The 26,416-nt window shown below is 31.9% G+C and overlaps 1 protein-coding gene across 1 annotated transcript; it reads left to right on the plus strand.

Annotated features, from left to right (window-relative positions):
- The first annotated feature begins 49 nt into the window (after positions 1-49).
- LOC144838043 (LIM homeobox transcription factor 1-beta-like) lies at positions 50-25,452 on the plus strand. The gene is made up of 8 exons (XM_078693399.1): positions 50-304; positions 1,624-1,695; positions 2,809-2,998; positions 20,942-21,159; positions 21,336-21,463; positions 21,902-21,979; positions 22,644-22,746; positions 23,496-25,452. Exons 2-8 carry the CDS (start codon positions 1,641-1,643, stop codon positions 23,870-23,872), a joined length of 1,149 nt encoding a protein of 382 aa, XP_078549525.1. The 5' UTR covers positions 50-304; positions 1,624-1,640; the 3' UTR covers positions 23,873-25,452.
- The last annotated feature ends 964 nt before the right edge of the window (positions 25,453-26,416 follow it).

Raw genomic sequence — 26,416 nt, forward strand, 5'->3', positions numbered from 1 at the left:
TGGTATGAGTGCGAGTGATGCCTTTGACTAGGACGTCGTCGATCGTCAGTCGTTTAAAGTCACTAGTTACGTACGCGTACACGTAGATTCTTATCTGTCGATTATTTTCGCAGCGATTGTGTTTCTGGTTGTTTTCAGATAACTTCAACTTTCGATGATATAACAGCAATATTGTTAACGTTTGGATTACTAATACAATTGATTGGATTTGATCATTTTACTATACTTGGTCGGAACCTGTTGTCTTTTTTGAAGTTTTGGACTACGTCTTCAAGACATTTTGTATTGATATTTGGTTGAACAGGTGTGTGATGAATTGTTTCAGTGTTTACATTTTCTTTCAGAAGATTATTGATAAATTCATAATTTGTGCATGCATTATTGTTCAATTATTTATAGGTCAATGGGTGTGCTAGTTATAGAATTCGTTTATATAAACTACAGAAGATATGACATAATTCGTTTATGAAGGTCGTAAACTAGTTTTATTCATTTTACCAAATTACCTGACGTCACAAGTTGGAGAATACATGAAATCATGTTACGTGACTCACTTCACAATGTAAACCGGTACATACACCAGCATACCAAACAGGCATATATCCAAATATAATAGGCCTACACCAATTAATATTTTTTTTTGAATTTTGTAGTTCAAATTTAATTATAGTAATTATACTGTTATAAACCATATTATGTTATTTATAATCATGGAGGAATTAGTTCCTCCATGATTATATTTATTTAGCGCCAAGGACACAGCAATTCATTTTGATTGTTTAAAATGGTCTAACAAGAAGTTAAAACATAGGCCTAACTTATTAATATGTTATAACAATTTGTAATATTTTAAGATTTAAAAAATAAATATAACAATATAAACAAAACCTTTTACTTTTGCTTGTCGATAGCTAAATATAATATAATTCATATTGTCTTTTCTAAGGGCAGTCAAAAACTTTACGGTTTAGGAACTTGTTCCTCAGTTTGTCTGCCCCATTCTTGACCGCATCAAACAACATTAGGGCCTGTATAACGTTTCTGGTTTTTTTTATTGTTAAAAAGTACCTGTTTTTCAATTACCAAATGCCTGTGCAATTTAATTGCATTCAGTAATATTATTATTTAAAATTTCCATTTATCAAAAAATCCATAGTAATGTATTATTTTAAACTTTTATTGTGCAAAACGTTAATTATTTGGGGTTTGGATTCTGTGCTTATTTATTTAACAAACTCATTTGTAAAATGTAATGGGCTATGTTAAGCCTATCTATCGATTGTTGTTTAACATAACCATTATGTAAAAGCAGTTGAATCTCACACCCTGTAAGGTTTGTTGGTAATTATTTATATTTGAAATTAATGTTTTACTTATACCAAGCACTATCTTACTCTTGGAATCAGACTGGGTATCTATTGCACCGTTATAATAAACGTAGGCCTAATAATAACTGCGTCTTACTAAACATTTGCATGCGTGTTTTAAAGATGTAAGATCATTGATTGTGATGTAAATTAATGATGGTTTGTGTGTTATTGATGATGAAGATGGTCACAAAATTGGTTCGATATTGTTTTATATACTGTGCCCATATTGCATCGTTTTTTTTTAAATTTTCAGAATCATTGAGTATTGCAATGAAGCTAGAGGGGGAAAATATGACAGATGAGTATCCCATCTCACCACCTACAGGTAACATTATGTTATTTATTACGTGTAATTATATATTGCATGAGAATTGAATATTAAAGATGTTATACTCATGATGTTGTTTATCCGGAATACCTTAAATTTCAATATTCCACTATTTATTTGATTAGGCCTACAGTTTTTTCAGGGAAATAATTTTTTTTTCGATCCAATTTTTTGTCAAAATTTGGGTTTTTTTAGGATATAATATATAGTAATTTATCGTAAAAATTGCGTGAGACTAAAACTACGAAATAAACAAAGCAACGTTAGAGTAGCCTACAAAACATTTTTACTGTATGTGGATGGCCACTAATGCACAATAAAAGTAAAATATTGATATTAAATAATATTGATATCAAATAATATTGATATCAAAATATTGATATGGTTGATAGAACACGTATAAATAATTATTATGACTTTCATTAAGAAACAACTTACCCAAGGCTTTAAATATTATGACATTGATGGATAGTTAACTTATTATATGCCATTTTCTGTTTATTCTAATATTTCATCTTATGTGTGTGAGCACATAATAATATAGTCATGGGTATATCAATTTCTTATTTCTACGTCTTTGATCTTGAATTGTTGCACTTTGTTTATAAAATTTACCTGTTAATTATTAGATAGCTTATTTTATATCATACTTCGAAATGTTTCTGCATTCGATAGTTAGTAATTAGTTTGTAATAATACACCATTGCGCTTTATACAGTGAAGGTAGTTTTGGACGAGGCTTGATTTTAATACAACGATCTCTCTCTGATTTTTTAGATCAATCATATCTGATTGTAGGTATATGAAATGGTTTACCCAATAAAAATGCAAAAATAAAAGGATTCTTAGGCTGAGAGGGCCAGTCCATATTTGATCGTATGTTTTCCCTCAAAAACCCAAACACGCCCATGATCATCACCTTCAAACACTAAAATAAGCCTCGTCGTTACCATAATCAGTTTTACGTATATGATAACACATCATTACCAGGCATATTATTAGTATTATCGTTAGGCATCATTATTATCTTTGAACTATCGATGAATATTACCGAAAATATTAGAAACAAAAATGTGAGGTACAACTTTGTAATTTGTGATTACTTTGCAGTGAACGGCATGAAACTCACCAAAGAGGTGTGTACAGGCTGCCAGATTGCCATTGAGGATAGATACTTTATGAAAGTGATGGAAAATAGCTGGCATGAAAGCTGTTTACAATGCTATGTTTGTCAACAGCGGCTTATTCATTCGTGTTTCTCACGTGATCGAAAGCTCTACTGTAAAAATGACTATGAAAGGTAAATGAATTTAATTGTGCTATAGTTAACATTGAAAAAAATTAAAATAATATGTGGATGGATAAAGATGATGAATATGTGGATGTTTATGAAGGGGATGTTGATTATAGGAATGCAGTGATAGGTCAATTTACAGATAAAAAGTAGTTAGACTTCATTGTCAAGTTTAATTGAAAATGGTCTCACTTACTCTAGCAATTGAGGAGGCCTACCTGAGTCGAAATGTTACGCATAAAAATGTACGTTAACAATTTTTCCAGATAATTCAAAAATTACAAAGTGTTTATTTAGTAAATGTGGGTTACTATATATAGCATGCATAATGCATGTGTCGGTTGGCGCCAACACACTTTGGGTGTCGATTTTAGAAGAACATCCACCGATTTATCGAAGAAGATTTTCTGTTGCGATTACAGTATTGAGATACTAGGCACTGTCTTGCCGTGATCTTTGGCTTTACTGACAAATAATGACTCTTTGTGTTACTACCGTGCCGTTTCACGTTTGTGAAGATGCTTAGCTCGAATCAACCTGCCATTCCACCTGCCGCTAAGCTTGTTATGAAACATGCACGCGTCCACATTTTCCTCTTCATAGTACGTCTTGTCACCACCCGCAAGGGTTATTGATGTTTGCTCTAAGCTAGATTTTCCCGCTTTAAAACAGTATCAATTATTTACAAGCAGACTTAAGCAGTAAGGATACAAACATTATCACCGTAAAATAGAAATGTATATACAGTGTATGCCTAGAATTATCACGGGTGGTTTAGGTTTAACCTTTGTTTTAACTTAGAATGAAGCGGTTTGCGTAACAACTACACGCGTCAAGACCACCACCCGCGATATACGTACACTCTCAAATGCACGTGTTAAAACTACTGGCCTACTATATGTAAGTAGGCCTACGTCTTTGTAATTAGAAAAAAAAAGTATTCAAGCAAAGTAATACGTGGGGCATTTATTTCATTTATTTGGCCGATAGTGCTATCCAACACTTTCAATAGTAACATTATGCGAATGCATGTGCCGCCAATTGAATTTGTAACATTGTATGCTGTGATACGATTGAGGTAATAGAATAAACACAGTTCGTCAGAATTGCTGCACGCGTGTTTTAAACAATTGGATACGCAAATTTAATGAAAGTATGGTTCTTTGTTGGAAGGCTAATGTTAACGTCTTTGGAAAATGTAGATCGATGGTTTGATGTTTCTAAGTTAATCTATCGAATAGACAATGAGATAGTTTGTTTACCCTAAAATTGTACCCTTTCGATTATCAGTTTGGAAATTGTCGACTAGAAAAATGTTGGTCTCATAAAATATTATTCAATTTTACAAAGCCTATTATACTTTTTCAGTTTAAGATTTTAGGCATTATCTCATAGTACTGTATAGGCCTATTTAGTGGGTGGTTTGTTTTCCAGAACTCAGTTTAAGGTTCTAGTTATTTTCATTAATACCAAACTTAATGATTATTGCATGACCAAGACTCAATCTCAAAACAAGTAATATAATTATTTATTTTCTTTGCGATTTAGATAACATTTAAAACACACGTTGCTGCTTAGCGTTAAAAGCTTGTCTCCGTTATACCAGCTTTGCTAGGCCTGTGCACACCTTATACAATCGATTTCACTTCCTGCAAAAACACTTGTTAGCCCTCGAAGACCATGACAAAACAGTCCTTCCAGCTGACTAACCTACTCAGACAAGAGATCGAACTAAAGTAAATGCTTCATTAACGATTAAGATTTCAAACAAAAGGTTGTGTTTACATTACAACGCCGTTGGTTTTGTTTTGAACTTGCTATGTAAGCCGCTAGACTTACTTAAGTGCGAGTTGTCACTAAACGGCACGCGACCATAAACCTCTACCTTAATGTACTTTTGTTTTTATGCAATCAGTTATTCAGTCATTCCGGCATTTCAGTAAGTAGGCTAACGGAACATGAATCCTATGAAAATAACCTATTAATTAAAATGCAGAGGTAGAATTTCAGCGCAGCAAATGTGATTATTTAAAAACAAATCCAAAGAAGATTTGTCACACAGATATTCACGACACAATGTATATCATTATACATTGAAATGCGATAACTGCACTGAGGTTGATCTGGCTGTGTGTAGTTTTCACTATTTGGACCTCACATTTAGTTCTGTTTAATCTTAATCGCATGGTGTGTTATCTGCATTACAAATGTTTTATTAGATATAATCTCATGTATTAACTGAAGTCCGTAATTCCTGTATTCCACATTGATCTCACACACGTATAGTCATTCTAATACGTTTAGTTGGCAAGTTCTTTCCTTTCTTCAACGCAAGAAAGACTAATTACGTGGAAAAGTTTTTACGATTCACATTAAATGTATCTCAACTGAAGACCGAATAGTTCACCCAAGTGAGTTATCATATATAGAATTTCATAATCGATTTTTAGTAGGCCATACTATATTAACGACAAAAAATTAATATAGGCCTAAGCCGTTGCTTTTACAACATCACTAAAGTCTATTTTTGGTATACATAAACCTATAATAAATAATGGCAGCATAGTGCCATGGGCACGTATTGAACACCGTAACTTATTACAATATAGGCCTAATATAGGTGAAGCGTTTGAATAAACAATTACTGAAAAGTTTATTAAATGTCAATCTTAATATTGCCACGCCATCATCTATCAATTGTATAACTAAATGCCATTTAAATTTTTTTTTTTTCAAAATGGGTGAATATTGTTTATCTCAGAAAGGCGTTTCTAATTTGTGTCATTGACTTCAATAATTTCTATTCATTCATTTTCTGTTGTTTTTTCATTTCCCCTTCTATTATTTTTGTGGACTTTGCACTCGAGTCACAAAAATATTAAGAACCACTGCCCTGGAAATTTTTACCATCGTATCAAACGACTTTTTTTACTCTTCCTACCAACAGTTGAGTTGAGGCCGTGAATTTATAGCTGACGTATCAATCTGCGTTGTTTGTAGAAGCTACACTTGTGTCAATTTTAGATAGTATTGTTGATATAGTGTTGAAATATTATCCATGAAATAATAGTACAATCGTAATATGGTGTGTATAGGCCTCACACAATTTCTTTGTGGCAAATTCTAAAACACCGCATTACTATTCATTGATGATGAATAATAAAACACCTGTAATACTAAAATGTACACCTCGTTACGTCGACAGCTATTGTTGTAAACATTATTATATCATTTTAGTAATAGTTCTATGCATAGTGGTAAAAATTAATATTTAAAAAATTAAATAAAACTACAGTATGTTTAGTTGTTGTGTTTAGTACCTCCGCTAATTACTAATGACACCACCACCCCACCAATAGAATTCGCGACACTGCCTTGATATGTCCCATTTCTATAACAACATAATTTGAGGATTTGTAATAATAACGTTCGTTCAGTGATGACCTTTTCTAACCCCCACACGTGTGAGCACTCATACATTTCTCTCATGTAATTCCGATTTCAGAGCCGTTAATTCACCTGGAACAATAAGCAAAAACATCCTTTTATCCCTCGGGTTTTCTGCCTAGGCCCGTCAAAATGTTCAAAGGGAATATCAGTGGGTATCCACGGGGACTGTGCGCAATGATGCGCGTAGCCTATGATGCCCGGTAAATCATTTGCTAGAATCCGGTGATTATGTGTTTGACAAGCCTCACTTTAGTTTACTTCTTTTACTGATGCTTTCGTCACTGAACTGCATCCAAGTGAAGATAATTGTGATCTATTGTAAACATGTCGCACGTTCAGGTTTTATGTCGAGTTGAGTTAATAGGGCTGTCGAGCTTTTTTACTGCAAGTTCTTAATGTAGAATCATGCTGATGTGTTTAGAAGTGGATTGACCCAGTACATTTAATCAACATTGGTCCATAATAATAGTCCAGTTCACTTTGCATCTTCGCTCCATCTTCATTCGAATTACTTCGACAACGGCAATAACATTAATGAATGGTAACAACATAAATTAATATAAGAATAATTCCTATCTCTCACTAAACTCTTTAACGTCAAAGTTACTTTAGTCTGGCAAAAAATTCAAATTATGGTTGTTAATTTTCAGTGCATGGGTAAAATATCATTTTTAAAGTCTTGTTGCCATCTTAAATAGTATACAAAACGACTATTTTATTGTTCTGTTTTATATGTTGAACTCATCTACGATTGTTTTATTTTATACTAAGAATGAAAACTGTGTTTGTTAGATGTAGGCCTATTTAATTTTTTAGCAGCATTAAAAGATATTTCTAAACTACACACACACCGTACTTTTTGGAACTCGAACCAACTGATACACACCAACAGAATTCTTGACTTGTTCACTTAATAATAATCCATAGGCCTATTGTTCTATCTATTTCTATTTACTTACCATGAGAAACTTAGCAGATGATGGACTATTTTGTACCGTGTATTGTCCCTGATGCTTTATTTAATGTACGGTACCCATCCTGGACCTAGCGATTATGAGCAATGATAAGAAAGACGACAGCGTAGAAAGGAAAATTGACTTGGTTAGAATCGGGCCTAAAATGCGTGTTACTGTGGTGAGATTTACTCTTCCCTGTCTGTTCTATGATTCAAACCGATTTAAAGGGTATAAGGTTTGGCAAAAAAATAAAATAGTTTGCTCATAAAATTAAAGTATACCACATAGAGCAAATTTAGATAATTTGATTGAAGCAGTTGCCGTTAAGAGCATTTCTGTTTCAGGATAATCTAAATTGCAACAATAAATAATGTTAATTAGGCCAATGACGTGTTTTTAAATTATTTTTTTGTAAATTAACTTTCGGGTTTTAAATATTTTTAAAATATAGACAAATATGCATTTTTCATACATAAAACAAACAAAAAATATAAAAATATTTCATTCTAGAACTATAGAATAACCATCTATGCTTCCTTGGATGAAAATGATAATTTCACACGTCCAATCAAATGATTAGTAAGAGCAATAATATCGTGACAAACAACAATTTTATTGTTTTTATTTATCATGACGTCATTTGATTGGATTTTAAAAATATTATTTTTTTATTAAGACAGCATAAATGATTATCCTATAGTTCTAGAACGAAGACCTTTCTAATTTCTTTTGTTTTATGTAAGAAAAAAAATGCATGTTTATATAGTTATCGTCGATCGTTATCGTCCTAGTGTAAATGGCACTTAAAGGTCTATTATTATATAGGCCTAGTACGTTTCACTTACAAAAGAGCTTAGATCTTAAATCAAGTGTTGACTTTCTGATCGGCCATCTTTCAACTGCTACTAAACATTATATCCTGACACAATGAAACATGTTAAATAACGTTAACTGAAAGTATTGCTGTCTCTTACCATACTAACTAACTAACCCGATGTTCCATGCGAATCGAGTGGTACCTATTATTATTATTAGTGTTTGACTGTGTTTGCGAATCTCTTCCGTTGTGTCGATTTATAAATTATACTTTTATTATTTAACTTAACTGTTTTTATGCTACTACGGTACAAACAAAATCGTTTAAACGTTTTTTAAAATCGAAATAAGTTCAGAGACTAGTCTTTAAAAGTATAGTTATTCTTCTGAAACGGAACTCGCATAAAAAGCTTAAACTTGAGACTCCAGATCAAACTTGCAAAGTGTTCCAAAGCTATTATAATTTCTCATGTCATGAATTACTGATACAAGTGGAAATGGAAATAAATCAACACCATTCACTGGCTTAGATCACGGCCTCGTGTTGTCAATACATCCCATGAGTGTGACAAATCGAGAGAACCCTTATAATGATGACATGGGCCATAACCTAACAAGGTGTTAAGTGTTCATCACCACTTTAACGTATCAATTCACCAAATATTAACTGCGACCTTGGAGTTCATAAATTTGTCAAAATAACCAATATATAATAGTTTTGTGCAAAGATGTTCACTAACTGATCTGACTCACAATGAGCTATGAAGAGCCAGTCTGTCTTGCTTGTGTAGTTATCAGTTAATGTGGACGACGTGATAGCTATTGTAGGAAGAATTCGTCCATGTTTCGACCCTTCGGTTAATTCAACAATGTGTAACAACATTATGTACATTATCTAAATAGTATTTAAAAACAAGTTTTAATGAAGTTTAAGTTTAAACGATTGTAGGGTCGTAGACGGGTGAATATCAACACCCAACACTGTTCCATTCAAGTGCACATTTTTATGCTAGGCTACGTTTATAAAACTATTCCAACATTTGATATGAGTTGTTATTATTATTACAGTCACACTAGTATTACAGCATTTATCATTTACGTTTTTTATTGAGATAGTTTTAGGAGTTAAATTATGAAGATTTTTATAAATTTTATTTGACGCTATTTTATAGAAAATAAGGTTCTCGACGTATACGTAACTATATTTTGTAATACTTTATCAAATTCAACGCAATTCGTATTTTGTTAAACCAAACATCATCACCAAAATCCGTACTTGCGGTGTCCGCTTACAAGATTGATTTCTGATCATATTGGCCGTCAGTTATTAATAATGTACTAACCAAAAGCAAATTGTTTTGTTTCTCCACACTTCAAGAACAAAACAAAGAACAATATAAAAATAATATAAAATAACATAAATAAAGTGTGCCCTCATAAAACAATAAGACATGGATGGTACACAAGTATAAGAACAAACAACATTTCTAAAAATTATATATAGAGAGAGATGTATAAAAATATGGTATATAATAGCAATCATTGAAACGCTATCAATTTAACAAATAAAGTGTGATGTGCCTAACTATAATAGTGATGCTTAAATATGGTAGTGATGTGACATCATATCTAGGTATATTACATTTGTTTTGTCACATAGGCCTAAAGTTTGATAGTATAGACAGAGGAAAAAAAACTGAGACTGTTTGTAAAAGGTTTTAAAATTAATCAATCAATCAGTTCAGGCTTATTCTTGTGGATGATGGAAGACTTTCCCAGAATTTGAAACCGTAATAATGTACAATTTTTGGTGTAAACATTACCGATAGAAAAACGTGTTAATTTGCATGCATATCTGGTGGATTTGTACAAATTAAAGATGTGTGGGCCGGGAGTAAGTTATGAGTTAGCCGTACATAAAAAAAGCAGCTTGTGCTTGGTTAATGTCACATTTATTCCAGACGGAAGACGGTTCCGTTTTTGAAAAAGCGTACAGAAAATAGAACGTTGCACTCAGGTGGGAATCTGTCTTTGGAAAGACAAACTGGAATTTGAATGAAGTATTCGCTTACGAGAACTGTCCATATATGGAGGTTCAACTGATACACGAAAGAGAAAGAAGTATTATTATATTATTATATATTAAAGGAAAATAATATGAATTATTAAGTGTTTAAAATTTCAGAGTAATCACGAACGATATAAACGATTCGAAGATTCACTTAAGGCATATGGACAACAATGTACTGTACTGAACAAAAATGTACCGTACAGTACTTGTGAACTTTTGACTTTTGAAAATATCTGTTTTTTACATGGTTAATTTTGAACCTAATCTACAAAATTACAACATGTTTTCATTTTGCTTATGTTTGAAGAATGTTTGAAGCTATGGTTTACTTGTTGAATGTTGCCATTTCATTCTTTACGAGGTGCAATAAAAAGCGTGACTTTATAACCCATTTTTTTGGCTGGCTGAAAAAGTGTATAGGCCCTACGCAAAACACAGATTAAACTTAAACTAGCTGTTGTTAAAATGAAGTTTGTCTAGGCCTATGATATTAATTATTCTGTCTTTCTCTTTAACAAAGACCACAACTAAACACGACACACGATTTTCAAGTTTGAAATTATTTTTTTAGAAATGTGTATTTCGATCAATTTGCTCGCCGATTGATTTTATAATACTGTATATCAAAATAATTTCGTTAATTGACAAACACTTTTAGAGGTGTATTATTAAGAAAACTTCATATCTAGATTAACGTGTTATACAATATTCACATTTTAAACTGTTAAGTCTAACATGTATTATTCAATAATTAAACGAACAATTGTAAGTTTAGAGAGTTAAAATTGTGTGTGCCCATCAACGGAAATGAATTACACGAGACCCATTGAATGAATACTTGTTAATGGTTGTAATTTTTCACCTAAACCTGTCTATTGACTACCACATAAAAACTCTCCTAACCACGAGTCTAAAATTACTAGCTGTAATTGGCTAGCTACGTCGATGATATTACAATTTTGTCGAGATAATGTAGCCTGGCCGTCGTCTTCAATCAATACGTCCTCCTCTTACAAGCTTGCCCGTTTTTCTTATTGCTACATTAAACACAATCGATAGAGGGCCTAGGGCATTCATACAAAACACGGCGGCGCGTGGACAATCGATGGGGACAAGCCTAACACTTGCAACCAACTGGAAAATCGCACTCAAATACCGTACTATCAGATTTCCGAGGTTCATTGTAGTGTGTGTTTGCGTTTTGTCCTGTTCGTAATTTTGGGGATTGAACCAACCGCTTGTACCATATTGTATGATAATCGTCGAAAGTCATCTGCGTGCATCCGTATGTCAGTCGGATCAATGTTACAATATTAAATCAATAAATTACATAAAATTGTACATAAAAAAATCTGCAGTGTAACATTATTAAACTGAATAGTGAAATTTGTGGTAGTGGCATTTTAAGTATTCAAAAATAATCAATAGGATTTATTTACTGCATTATACAACACAGTGCCAAAAAAATAATTGTATTCGGACATTAACTCGAATAATGATAAAATGACTGACATTGGAAACGAAATACAAATTATTAAAATCGCTACAAATAATATACGGCTCTATTAAAATTTAAATCGCCGGTGGTTACAGTTTTCTCTCTCAATAGCGATAAAAAACATTTTTAACATTCATAGCTATCTATTCAATCTGTGCCTTATGCGTTTTTGGCAATGATTAAAAAACTCACACAATGTGGGTAACAATAAAATCCATCAGCATGTGGCTCAAAAATAGAATGACAGAATGTACACATAATAATAATATTTCGAACGCTCGTTTCATTGTATCAAACAGTGGAGTAAATATTGACGTGGATTCTTTACTTTCTTTCTTTACATACGTTAGATACCAGATTAAATACGTCGAGTCTAGCACTGGGTATTGTACCAATAGTAGTTTGTTTTACGGTTATTAGATATTGATTTTTTACAGAATACAGTCACGTGCTTTTTCAGTCAGCAGTTTTGTGTATTGAAAGCAATTTTTCATTTTCTTACTGATACTGAATAGCTTTATTTGTCTACTATGATATAAAATAATATTAGAAATTCTTTTTAAGATTGGCAAATATATTAGTACGATAAAAAACAGATATAGGAATATATATAGGCCTATAAACAAAAAATTAAAATATAGAATACACACATTACATTAATGTATACTTAAGAAATACATAGGTAAAATAATTATGCACTGTTAAAATATCTCAGGTGTATATTGAATGTAGTTTGCATCGTAGCCCTCGTTTCTATGTTTCATCGTTCATGATTTGTTTTTCTTTTTAAAATACATATTATTATTTAATACTTTAGTACACAGTTCAGGGTATTATAAAAAAAGTTATGGAATTAAGAAATGCCGGTTGCAAAAATACTACAATATACAGTAACTGTAGGCCTATGGATACAACGAGAAACAACCATGCATATACTAGTTATATTGATTTTAAAAGTTTTCAAGTAAGGCATGATTAAAATCAAAACTTTTTACAATTATTAAAATGTATTGTGCGTTTCGGTTAGACTCTATACATTTAGGCCTATTTTAAATTAGATTATTTGAATGGTTAAAAAGCCATGAATCTTCATAATAATAGGCCTACATATTCCGATGATAAACAACATCGACTTATGCAGTCCTTATTACATCGTTAATGAACATTTAATTTGAAATGAAATTTTTGCGTTGGGGAATGCTTCGTCAGGCGGCACACGAAAGACAGAGCGTCGACAATGATTATATCACTAACTATGAGGTTCATTAACAATAGACAGGTTTAAATGAAATATATTTAGAGATTCTTTGTGCTGAAGGCATCTTTTGCAAGTTTAGTTAATCATAGATTATGAATAAACAAAACAATATTTTTGTTTCCAACAGTTTTTTAGGCCTATACGTCAGAATAAATGAATGAATTTGTTTTTATCATTAATGGTAATTATTGTATTATTATCTTCAATATTATCTACTATCTTTACCTGCCAATATTGAGTTACTGTTGTGTATTATTACTAATTTTATATCAAACTATTATTATCATTGCTATACCACGAACAAAACTAGATATATTATCTGTAGGCAATATAACGTCTCTCTCCAATTATATACCACTTTTGGGACCAATGTTTTAGTATACAAATAATGCACAAGTCAGTGTGCATTAGGCCTAGTGGAGATGCGGCTCACTCGATGGTATTTACAATGGTGAGACATGCAAAAATATTTTATACTTCCATGCACGAACTTAGACTGCATTATTTGTTTTATAACATGGGTCTATTTTTACTTACCTTTTTGGGTGAATACGGCAAGTAGGCCTACCACTCTACTCGGCGACCAAATCACCGCATAGCCTAACCTAGCCTAGCAAAACAGTCGTGTACCAGAAATGGCAAGATATAGGCCTACATACAAGTGGTGTGTGTTTTTGTTTTTTTAAATGGACCGCGCTGTAGACGACTAGTTCGTACGTACTCGTATTAAATCGTACACAGCCTGCTATGCGATATACATGCAGTGCTGTTATGCTTTTTTGCTGCGCACTTTTTGCACTCCAGTGCACGCACACGTGACTCATTTCAGCGCGTCTGATTGGCTATATCCTTGAACCCATGTTATAAAACAGATTAAACTTGTCACATCAACATTTTCATGTTACGTGATATCTGAATTCGAATTAAAACTTCTTGTTTAGATAGAGCACATAGCACGAAACGTTTCTCTATGGTTAGAGTTACTTTTGTCTTTTTTAATATCTACAAACCTTCAGACTTTTGTGTGATCATGAATAATATTGTTTCATGATTGAGGTCTATTGTGTGGCGTTATTTGTCCGCTTGATCGTAACTAACAACACGCTGCCAGTCATTCTCGTGTTTGCTGAATTGGAATTCTAAGGAGGCAGAATTTCTCATTTCCTGCTACTCAGCGTCAATATATTTGACAGGAAAGTGTCTAATTAATCGTACCTTATGCGATTCTCTATGTAAACGAGAGATGAAATCTGAGCTTCAGCAACTTTATTGGGATTAGCTTGTTGCACAGCACATTCGGTGATATAATAATATATATATATTATAGAACAAAAACTACATAATTCCTCCTTACAAACATATTGTATTAAGCAATTTTCTATATAATATAGTATATAAATTTGTATATTTAAACAAATTAAATAATGGAATTACAAATTTTAATTCGCAAGCAGCTTTTATTAGACTTGCATTACATTGAATTACAAACAATGACGTTATAGTCTCCGAATAACCACTGCAGTTGTAGCTCTTTCTGATAAAAAGGTTCAAGTACCGTAAATCTTCTAATTGTAACCCTGGGTTATTATTCTTTGATTGTTTCTTTGATCAGCAACTCATAGAAAATAATAAAACAGTACGAATAAACAAATTTGGTTGAACTCGAACTTTATTTTATAAACTCAAAAACACTCAATCTTCCCCACTCCCGAGATCAACATGCATTATCTCCTTATTTTCAAAATACGGCTGCATCATAAACGACCAATCATTTTGTCAATAGTTTTTAGGCCTACTATTAGAAGATTTACGGAAAGCAATGAAATACATAATAATAATTATTATTATTTTTAAAATAATTATTATTACTGTATAATTATCTACACAAATTGCATACCGTACTATGTGCCGTGGTGGTAATCAAGACAATTGATGGTTTCAAATCACAACGTTTAAAAAAGTAACTAATCCTCATTCGGCCTGAAGAAACTATCAATCAATGTTGATGTTAATATAGTAGGCCTATTCATTAGTAACCACAAATTATTTTAAAAAAAAAAATTGTCAAGAATAAAATTCCGTCACTTTGAAATATCTATAAGCTCAAAAATGAAATAAAAGACGCTAAAGAAAAATTTAGATTTTTCGTTATGTGTTATTTGATATTTTGTTTGTTAATTATGCTCAGAATTAGTGGTCACATTTAAAAAAAATAAAAAATAGGACTTAGGCCTAAATCGAATGAAAAACACGACCTAAATCATACAAATGACCTCATATTGCTCATACATTTTCCGTAATATTTGGATTCGTTTTGTGTGTGTTTATTTTTGTTCATTTACACATTTTTTTATTTCATGATATTTTTCAATTTTTTTGTAGGAGTTTTGTTATCTTTTTTACTACTTTTATAATTAAATTGTTGTCTGGTTAAGCGGTGATACTTATTATTTACACATTTCGCGAATTCGAACTCGAACGTACTAAGAATTGATATCAAGGCGTTTTACTCACTGTGCTAGTCGAGGCTTATTTCGACAAATTATGAAAATAAAAACAAATTGTATCAAGAATAAAATTCTGAACTATTTACGGCCTTTGATTTTGTTATACACTATACCTTCACTTTAAAATATATGTAAGCTAAAAATGAAAGCAATACTGGATAGGCCTACTTTTGACTGTTCATACTTAACGAAAATAAAAGACGCTAAAGAAAAATTGTGCCGTGTGAATTAGATGATGCGCGCAAGCACTAACGAAAGCATAACATACCAAACTATATTATTATTATTTTCGTTGTGTATTAATTATTTGATAAATATAGATAAAATAAAAAAGTGGACAGAAATCGAATGAAAAACACATTGCTGCGGAAACACGATTTGTTAAGTTGTGTTCATGTTCAACAATATATCAAACCATTTGGAATCGTGTTGTTTGTGTGTGTTCATTTTTATTCATTTACATTATTTTTTTTTAATTCACTGGTTTGATATTTTGCAATTTTTTGTGTGGGAGATTTGTTACCTATTTGCTACTTTTGTAATTAAATTGTGGTCTAGCAGTAACCCGTACTCGATACGGTCTTGTCTATTGTTATATTATAATAATTCGCATGAGATGATTACAGTAAGTATAATAAAAGCGCACTCTTCCCGGCCCCTGATAAACTATTAAAATAAAAAAATTGTCAAGAATAAAATTCAACAATTTACGGCCATTGATTTTGTCATACACGAAGTATTCCTTACTTTCAAATATCTGTAAGCTACAAAATGAAAGCAATACTGGCTATGGGACTTCGTGCTGTGTAAATATTAATCTAGGGTGCGCATCAGAAAGTGACAATGTGCATGAAGTCTGTAAATCAGTCGGCAGATTATAACATTTTAATAAGAAGTATTGGAATATAATAAAACTACAGCTTCTTACGAACATTGATAAAAAAAGTGTCGAAATTAGATGAGGCCCTCCGACACAAACTTTTAAATTTTGGGTGTATTTTTCGTGTATGTTTTGTGGAAACACGACACCCATTTGAACTTGAATTCGTTTTATTTGTGTTTGTCTTTTTTTTTCATTTACATATTTTTTATTTTATTTCAATGGTTTTTTTCAATTCCATTTTCAAAGTTTGGTATCTTTTTTGCTACTTTTGTGATTAAATTGTGGTCTAGTTTTGATTTTTTGGTTTAAGCGGTGATATTATTTACACATATCGCGGATTCGAACTCGAACGTACTAAGCATTGATTTCAATGGCCACGGCGTTTTACTCACTGAGCCAAACCGTGATTTACGAAAATCATTCTGTTCAAATATAGGTGTAATTAATTAAAACTTCAACGACACGATCATTCGATACGGTTGACTGGCTGCCGAGACATGGTATTTGTAGATCTGGTCATGGCGGTACAGAACAGAGGAGGTGGCGCAGTTGATACGTGACGTAACAACTCACGAAACACGTCAACTTACTGTTACTGTTTGCCTGTTTTTTTAGTGTTATCCTTAAAATTCAGGAAAGTGACATAGCCTATCGTGTGCGGCCCCTCAATAAACATCAGTATGCCAAATGTGAGCACGTACCATTCAGCGACTTCGGAAGAAAAACGTAAAATTACGCAAACAAATTAATAGCATTAATAGATAGAGTATGTTGATTGTCTACCACAAACTATGAGTTGCTTTCAATCCGTATTGAAGTATCCGATGGAAGAAATGCATTATATTTTGAATATTGTTCACAAGAATCTTGACCATATCTGAGCAGTCAATCGGTTAACTAGATATTATTGCCTATTTAACTTAATTTCAGCTATCGCAATCAGGCCTTCCAGTATTGATACGTCGCGGAGCGCTTGACGAAATCTTCATTGTTGCAATAACTTCATTCTTCTTTGTTTAGGCCTATTCATAAGTTATAATATCTCAAAAATTGGCAGAAGATAATATAGTTATTAACATGAACATGTTCGTTCAACTTCACAAGGATAGGTATATTAATTCAATCTGACCCCATCTACAGTCGTGTTAAGTGTTTTACACTAGCCCATAATCACTCTATTATAGCCACTTTTTCTCGCAGATTAGCGTCATCATCATTCTTTACGTGTAGACTATAACCAACGTGCACGATTAAAATAGAATAATATGCACAGTACCATATTGGTTTGTTTAATAAATATAAAATACAGTAACTTTAATTACAAATAAATGTTTTTGTATATTTAAACTTTCCACAATTAAATATAGGCCTAAACATCTCTTGTTATACCTTACACAATGGTCGAAAGTAGGCCAAATAGTGCAATGAATATGTTATTTATGAAACATTACTACAGTATATTAATCTTATGAGCATGATTCAATTATAAAAACAGCTCAAAACCTGTAGATTTAACGTAATAGATGTAATTGAATTATTATTAAATAAGTAACCATTTCTGAATACTGTACTTAATAATATTGGCTTAAGTCGCAAAACAAATTTAATACAGCTTATTGGATTACGTAATGTATGCATATTACACGACCTAACAGTGAGTTAACCAAGGTTTAATTGATTATTGGAAAGTGTTACTGATTGTGTAATTAAGAAATCTCTCAGTATCGTCATCTCTGCTAAACGTTTCTGTGTACAGCTCGTAATAAGTACTCATAAGCATAATATCAATAATAGGCACAAAAACGGACAATCTTAAAAAAATAAGGATTTTCTCCCATTTAGTGAAGTGATTTGAAGATCGTAACAGTAGTTCGTAGTAGGCCTACACAAGATCACTATTTAAAACTCTTATTCTAAAACATAGACGCACTTGCGTACAGATTAGCGGTTGTAACACAATCATGCTCGTAGAACATGTTACTGCACTATTGCTTAGGTAATCCTAGCAACATTCTCAATGAGTTGTTAGAGCACACCTCCAGAGTTTTTACAGTGTGGTTACACCATAACATACAGCAGTACAGATTAGTACAAAAAGACCTGAACAAATTACATTTAACAGTCTCATAGGCCTACATACTAACCTAACTACATACTTACCTCGAATGCAAAGAGCTCGATAATGGCGATTAATGTAATCAGAATCATCTAAATTAGGCCTATTACGTGAAAATATGTCCTAGAAGTCACTTCATTGACGTAAGATAATATATCATTATTTAGCATAATATTTGATACCACTTTCCCATGTTTCTTCTTTGGAGAAAAAAACCATACAAACAGATGGTTGTAATAAATGTTTATAAATACTATATTTATGGTTATATTGTACTGACACAATTATATTTCCAATTGTTGGTTAAATGTATGTGCTATATGAATATAAATGAAGTTAGGCTTCAATTATATTGAAAATAAAGATTAAAAGTAATAATTCAATGATTGCTAAAACTAATAAATTGTTTAATTTTTGTTTAATTTTTAATACAGTAGGCCTATCGTTATCAGTATGAATTATTTGTGGTTTCTTAGAATTGCCTATAATAAATGTAAAACCGATAGTGAAGTTTCAATATTGGCCCAGGCCCAGTATTAAAAATAATGATTCAATTCAGTCAAATTAAGTTAAATTTGTCATTCAAATTCATCTAACCACAGTTGAATTACCTTGCACTGTAGTTTTGTGCTTAATTAGTGTTATTCAATTTGAATTTATAGGACCGGTAAATGCTAAAGAACAAAAAAAAAATAATTGTAAAATATGTTCCTGGTTTATCTGAGCCAACGATTGTAATTAAGTATTATCCATTTGTATTCATGAATAATAATAATAATAATAATAATAATAATAATGAATATTCAGTGTTTGTTTTGTATGTCGTTTGTTCAGGTTAGTGTTGTGAATGAATCTCATAAATTACTATATAAGAAATAGTGTTTATAATAAACACTATTTCTTTTTATACCCTTTAAGTAATAATAAAATACATTGCATATATTATATATTGTCAACCGTGTCATTCCTTGTCCGTATCGCAGATAATTGTTTTCACGAAGTAACACGGAGATACATCACTACTTGCCCACTTTGCAAATGTGTGTTTTTAGAAGAAACACAATAGTTAAATCTTAAATATCATTAACTCTCTCAATTTTTTTCCAAATAATTTGTACACTCAATCCTTAAGCTACATCAAATATATGTAATAAGATTTCTAAGGCCATTTGTATCAAAATTGGTATTAATATATTTCCTGTACACCTATCAATAAATCTTCAATATGGAAACATTGTACGGGGAAATGAATATCCAACACAACTTGAAAAACTGCATAAGTTACAAAAATTAATAGTTAGAATAATAACGAACTCAAAGAGAAATACTAGATCACGTCCCTTGTTTAAACAATTTAACCTACTCACAATTTTTGATTTAAATAAATGTTTCATGACTCAATAGTATCATCTTCGACAATTACCAAATCCCTTGTGTGAAATCATTGATCAAAGTAAACAAAGTGAACGCGCAAAAACCTTTTAAATTTAAGGAAAATGTGCATACCATTCTCCAGACTATATTCATTCACGGACTAAATATTTGGAACGTACGTACGACGTACGATCTCTCTCCCTACGATTTACAAGTGTATTTATAAAATATGAAATATGCTGTATAAGTTTTAATATAAATGTGTAGGCCTAGCCCTTTTTTTTATTTCAAGTGATTTTAAATGCAACCCTTGATTATGTTTTTAGACAATTTTAATAATATATGAAATCCGCAATATTCAGCATGTCTGTATATATACTGTATGTAGGTCATAAGTAAATGTTTTTAATAATTGTAAATTTTATTTATTTAAAAAAAAATATACTGTCACTAAAAAAAACACGTTTTAACAATAATCACAAATATGTACGCGTCACTTGCATGTGACAAGAAAAGATGGAGAACATGTCCTTTGTTTTTAATTTTAATAATACAAGACACTATACATATTGTATGCCTTATATAGAGAACTTGTATATTTCAATAATTTGTACAGCAAACTGAAATAAAAGTGGGACGAGCCCATAAAAGACACACAAAAAAAACAGTGTAATGTACGGTACCGATCGTTTCAATGACTCCAATGGAAATAAACCTGAGTTATTGGTTTTCTTGGATAATCCTGATCGAAATCACTTTTACTCACTCTTTTATGTATCTTTTCTGAATGTTTAGGCTAACAGTTTTTAAAAATATTTAAAAAATGTTTTAAACATATTTTTATACGGTTTTATTATACGGTTTTATCAGTGTTTTATATTTTTACTTTTATGTGATTGATTTTGATCAACTAAATGGATGAGTGTGCGTGCAGGGCTAAAGTCTTTGAGGGCCGTGTCATTTTCATTATGTAGTCCTAGCTAACTCAGTCTAAACCCTATTCATGTTATTTATTTTCAGACTTTTTGGAACGAAGTGCAACGCATGCACACAATCAATTCCATCGCATGAACTAGTCATGAGAGCTCTATCATACGTCTACCATTTGCGGTGTTTCACTTGCGTCATATGCGACACTCAATTGAAAAAGGGCGATGAGTTCGTTATAAAGGACAATCAATTATTTTGCAAACTGGATTTTGAAAAGCAATGTGTATTAACTCAAGTTAATTCTCCTGGTAAGTTTAACAATGCAAACAAGATATTATTTAGGAGATGGGTATAAAAAAAGCTGCTTATAGTCAGTCGTATGCCTAAAAAACAATATAGAAGCCCTAGCCCTAACAGACGATTATAAAAAATGTGATACAAGCGAAAAGTATTGTAAAATGTTAATTATTTATTGTATAATCAGGTGCAGTAAGCGATAATGGTCATACAGACAGACGGGGCATACCAAAAAGACCTAGGAGTATACTTACAACGCAACAACGAAGAGCATTGAGGGCGTCGTTCGACATTTCACAGAAACCATGTCGCAAGGTATGGATAGGTTCTTTTAGAAATTCTATGTGTATATTATATATATATTTCATAATGGGAAAACCCTGGCCGGCTATTTTGAATTTTCTGGGAAAATGGTTTTCTGGTAAAATGTTTAACGTCCGAGTGGCCGATTACTGTACGCCGATACACATCCAGAAGTATATATCTTCTTCTGTATGTAGAGTGTCGCATTGGGATGGAGACGTGACGTGTTATATTATTATCAAAATATTCGGATCAATTGAGTTACTGGCGATTTTTATTAATCCGAAAAGAATTATAATCAAAAAAACATTTGCAGCCTATAAAATACGATTTCAATTATAGATGCGTTAGTTTTTTTAAATATCACTGAGGAAGGGCTAGTTTTGCCCGAAACTTTTCAACTTGTAGTAATGACACCTTACGATTTCTAATCCTAAATATATTTGATAGGTACGAGAGTCTTTAGCTGCAGAAACTGGTCTAAGTGTAAGAGTTGTACAAGTTTGGTTTCAAAATCAAAGAGCTAAGGTAAGAAACCGTTTGGCGCACGCAATTGATAAGTTTTAACTAATTGAGCGTCTGGGCGTGTTTTCTTCTTGAATTACCTTCAACTGTAGGACTTTGCCTCTTGATCTTTCTTGAGAACTCTTGATTTTGTAAATGGGCGAAATTCGTCGTTTACTTCTAATCTTGGTGTGGACCTTGATAACTTTAAACAATGACCTCGCGAAGTGAATGTGTGAAAAAACATTTTTAGCGCGACTCAGAGCCGTATAGGGTCATTCCATGCAAAATCAACCAGTGCTCCATGTCATCATCTCTGATCTTGCTTTTTTCAGTTGGAAATACATAATGGTTCTAAAGTTACGGATGTTTAAAAATGTGCCCACCTCTATTTTTGGTTGCTCTCTTTAAATATGTTATCCTTTCAATTAAGCATTAGAAATTTCAATATCAAAGACAAGGCTGTCCAGGCTAAGCTTTGTCTCTCTACTTTCAGAATATGTCTATTAAACTAAAAATGTTATTAACAAAAAAAAGCACTCTTTTCCAAGTACTGTAGACTATAAAACACATCAGGCTAAATTTGATTTAATTAACTGTAGTGTAAATACAATAAATAAAGCTTTTCCTATTACAGATTCAGAAATATTAGAAAGTTAGAAAATAATAATAATTCATTTGTATTTAGATGAAGAAATTAGCTAGAAGGAACCTTAGCGATAGTGATGGTAATGGACAAAGGCGCAATTCAAGAAATCAGAACAGAAGACCTTTGAAAGATAAAGATGAAGGTACGGTAAAAACCAGTCCCTCATTTTTGAAACAGAATAATTCAAAACTTCTCATATCGGTAGTCATCAAGTATAACAAATATCTAACAAATAACTCAATTGTCCCTTAATAATGGGTTTTCATGAAAAAGAACAAAGAAGAAATATGCCGAAATGAACAACAATTATGAGAATTGAAACTTTAGCAAATATAATGTAAAATATCATTAGATTAAGTTCAGCATATTACAATCTGGATTCGCCAAGCTTAGCACACATATAGCACACAAACAATGGAAATGTGGTGATTGTTAGGGAAAAAACAGGGTGTAGGTGGTTATGTATTTACAGTACAAATTAAAGTATTTTTATTTTTTACGACTTAGAATATCCCTATTTTTAAATAGGGATATTCTAAGTCGTACAAAATAAAAGGATAATTTAGAAGAAAATAATATTCAACATACAACACACAGACAAAAATACTATAATAAAGAAAAGAAAGAAGATTTTTGAATATCTCAAACATAAAACACAGATTGCTTTTCTACAATAAACGTGAGCACTGTGCACATCTGAAAATATATGCAGATAGTAAATCATCTATACCGACCAAAATAAAATATGAGCCAACTTTAAACAACAATAAATGCCAATATCGTGTTCCCTATTACAATGTTTTAATTGTATTTTAATTAATGTATTATAGATGATTGACTCTAAATGTATTTGTTAGTAGGCCTGCATTTAAACAGAATGTTGTTTTTCAGATGGATATTCACAAGATGAGCTTAAAAGTGACGATGATGATTTCAGTTTTGACGAATTGCTTCAAACGAAGTATCCAATGTTACAATCTGATCTCGCAGGGTTCACGCAAAATTCAATGATTGGTCAGTTTCAGGATTCACCAATTTCACATCATCCTGGAAATAACATTCAACAAAGCATGTACCCTGCACACCCTGAACATGAGATGTTTCAGCAAGAAATGCATTCACCAATAGAAGGCACCCTCGATGAAGATCTGATGGCAAATCGCGCACAAGTTCCTAATAATGATGGTGGTCAAGGTCACACAAATATTAGCAATCCAATAGATAAATTGTATTCAATGCAGGATTCGTATTTTAACGCAGCAGAATAATTCATTATATAATTGGAAAGTATCATAAGTATCAAATTTTAATTTTCTCAACCAAGATAGCAAATTTAAGAAAAACTCTGAAATTATTAAATCGATCAATATATCTGTCATATTTCTGTTTTTCATCAACAGTGTTTTTATTTGCCTGAGATGAACTATCATAGGCCTGTTACTTGTTAATGTCTGTAATGAACATTACCATAATGTTGTATACTTTTTTGAAAATTATGTGCTGAAACTTTTAAGTTTATAAAGATTCTACAAATAAGGATAATTATATATTGGAGAATTTGAATGCCAGAAAGTTTTTATAAAGAATGATATTATTAAAGTGAGTACAAGTTGTATACTCAGCCATTCATTTCCATTTCCATGTGCAATTTAGTAGTAGGCCTATATGGACCATGTGCTATTCTTTGTATTTATATTATGTAAATATCTGTAACTCGTTGTATAGTCATATTACTACATACTGTTCATATAAACAACTGTAGGTCAAACTCCTTTACAATGTTGTAAGTTGGGCCGTATTAATATTTACAATAACTTGAATTTTGATTCCAAATAGTGGCTAAGGGACATTCTTAATCTTTGTTGTATCAAACATTTAATCTTCAAATAGCTCAAAATGATGACGGGTGACTTTACATTTTTAAAGTTTTTAATTACAGTAATTATAATTTATTTCTTTACAATAAAATAACACAAAACAAGATGATCAGTGTTTCAGAATGGTTGAGAGACAGAAAGATATATTGTTCCCCTGAAAATATTATTTTTTTTAATGTTTTTGTTGAATATACATTTTTGATGTTCCATAATAGTTATTCACTTCGACCAAAATTTGGATAGAAAAAAAAATGATTTACCTGCAAAACTGTAATTTAAAGCAAGAAATAGTAAAATTGACTGGAAGTCGATGGTTTTTGATTGAATTGACAGTTTTGTATTTTTATAAATGATAACATTATTTTTTTAATTTTGTTCTTCTACAGAAGTGATTAACTTTATTAAATATGCCGATTCAAGTCTTTTTTTAAATTTATTAATCTTCATTTTTCAGGTTTTGGGGGGACAACACATCTTTACATGAAATCCATGTGTATACAGTTTTATGTTGTATACCTACTACACAATGGTGCGTTTTTTATAAATAATAATAAATATTTGAAATGCATTATGCTGTACAGCAGAATATTAAAGCCACCTTATATAGTATACCAGCATAGGCCTATTTGTATTTTTATTTATTCCTTTTTTTTTGGTAATAAAGAATTTTGCAAGAGTAATAGATTTACTGTTTTGTTCTTCAAAAATGTACAAAATATTTAGTTTAGTTTAAAATGAACAAATTATTTATTAGGTTAATTTATTTTCTATAAAGAGGGATACAACTTTTGGTTCTTGAATATATTATGCTATTGTACGTAGTGACATTCAATTTAATTAATAGTGTTTCTGTATAAATTACTATAAAGTTCATGTTTATTAGGCGAAAATGCAGCAAGCTTTTATTTAATGTTACATTTTATGTTTCCCATATGTAGTAAGTCAGAATGTTATGTGTTTGTTTCAAGATTTAAAAAAAAAACTTTTATAATAGTATTGAATTTTTTGATTTCCATTTTGTTTGTGTGTTGTTTTAAGGACAGTTGTTGTGGCTTGGAGACTACAACACAAAATCGTAAGACAGTACATGTACAACTCTAACAACTTTAGTAATATTATGTTCCTGTTCATTATCATGTATCTCTCTCAGTTGTACAATGGGGAGATGTTTCAACACTCCTTCCATTTCAAAGGTGGATTTTTGACTCATAGTTTTTGCACTATCCAGAAATATTTCTATATGGACATTCCGAAAGTCTAAATATGTGGCCAAACTATAATATAATAATAACAATCTGAATATTTTGAGGCACTCTTTTTACCAAAAGGTCTCACAGTGCTTTACAATCCAAAAGAAGAACAGATTTAAACTGGTTCAACGTAGCCGAATTGTGTATACAATGAGGTATAATGCATTCCATTTGCCAAGTTTGTTGGGCACTTGGAGGGTGAGTTTACCAGTGGTTTGTTGGGCACTTGGAGGGTGAGTTTACCAGTGGTTTGTTGGGCACTTGGAGGGTGAGTTTACCAGTGGTTTGTTGGGCACTTGGAGGGTGAGTTTACCAGTGGTTTGTTGGGCACTTGGAGGGTGAGTTTACCAGTGGTTTGTTGGGCACTAGGAGGGTGAGTTTACCAGTGGTTTCTTGGGCACTTGGAGGGTGAGTTTACCAGTGGTTTCTTGGGCACTTGGAGGGTGAGTTTACCAGTGGTTTGTTGGGCACTTGGAGGGTGAGTTTACCAGTGGTTTGTTGGGCACTTGGAGGGTGAGTTTACCAGTGGTTTGTTGGGCACTTGGAGGGTGAGTTTACCAGTGGTTTGTTGGGCACTTGGAGGGTGAGTTTACCAGTGGTTTGTTGGGCACTTGGAGGGTGAGTTTACCAGTGGTTTCTTGGGCACTTGGAGGGTGAGTTTACCAGTGGTTTCTTGGGCACTTGG

This window comes from Antedon bifida, chromosome 3 (assembly GCF_963402885.1).
Source record: "Antedon bifida chromosome 3, ecAntBifi1.1, whole genome shotgun sequence".
Classification (NCBI taxonomy): domain Eukaryota; kingdom Metazoa; phylum Echinodermata; class Crinoidea; order Comatulida; family Antedonidae; genus Antedon; species Antedon bifida.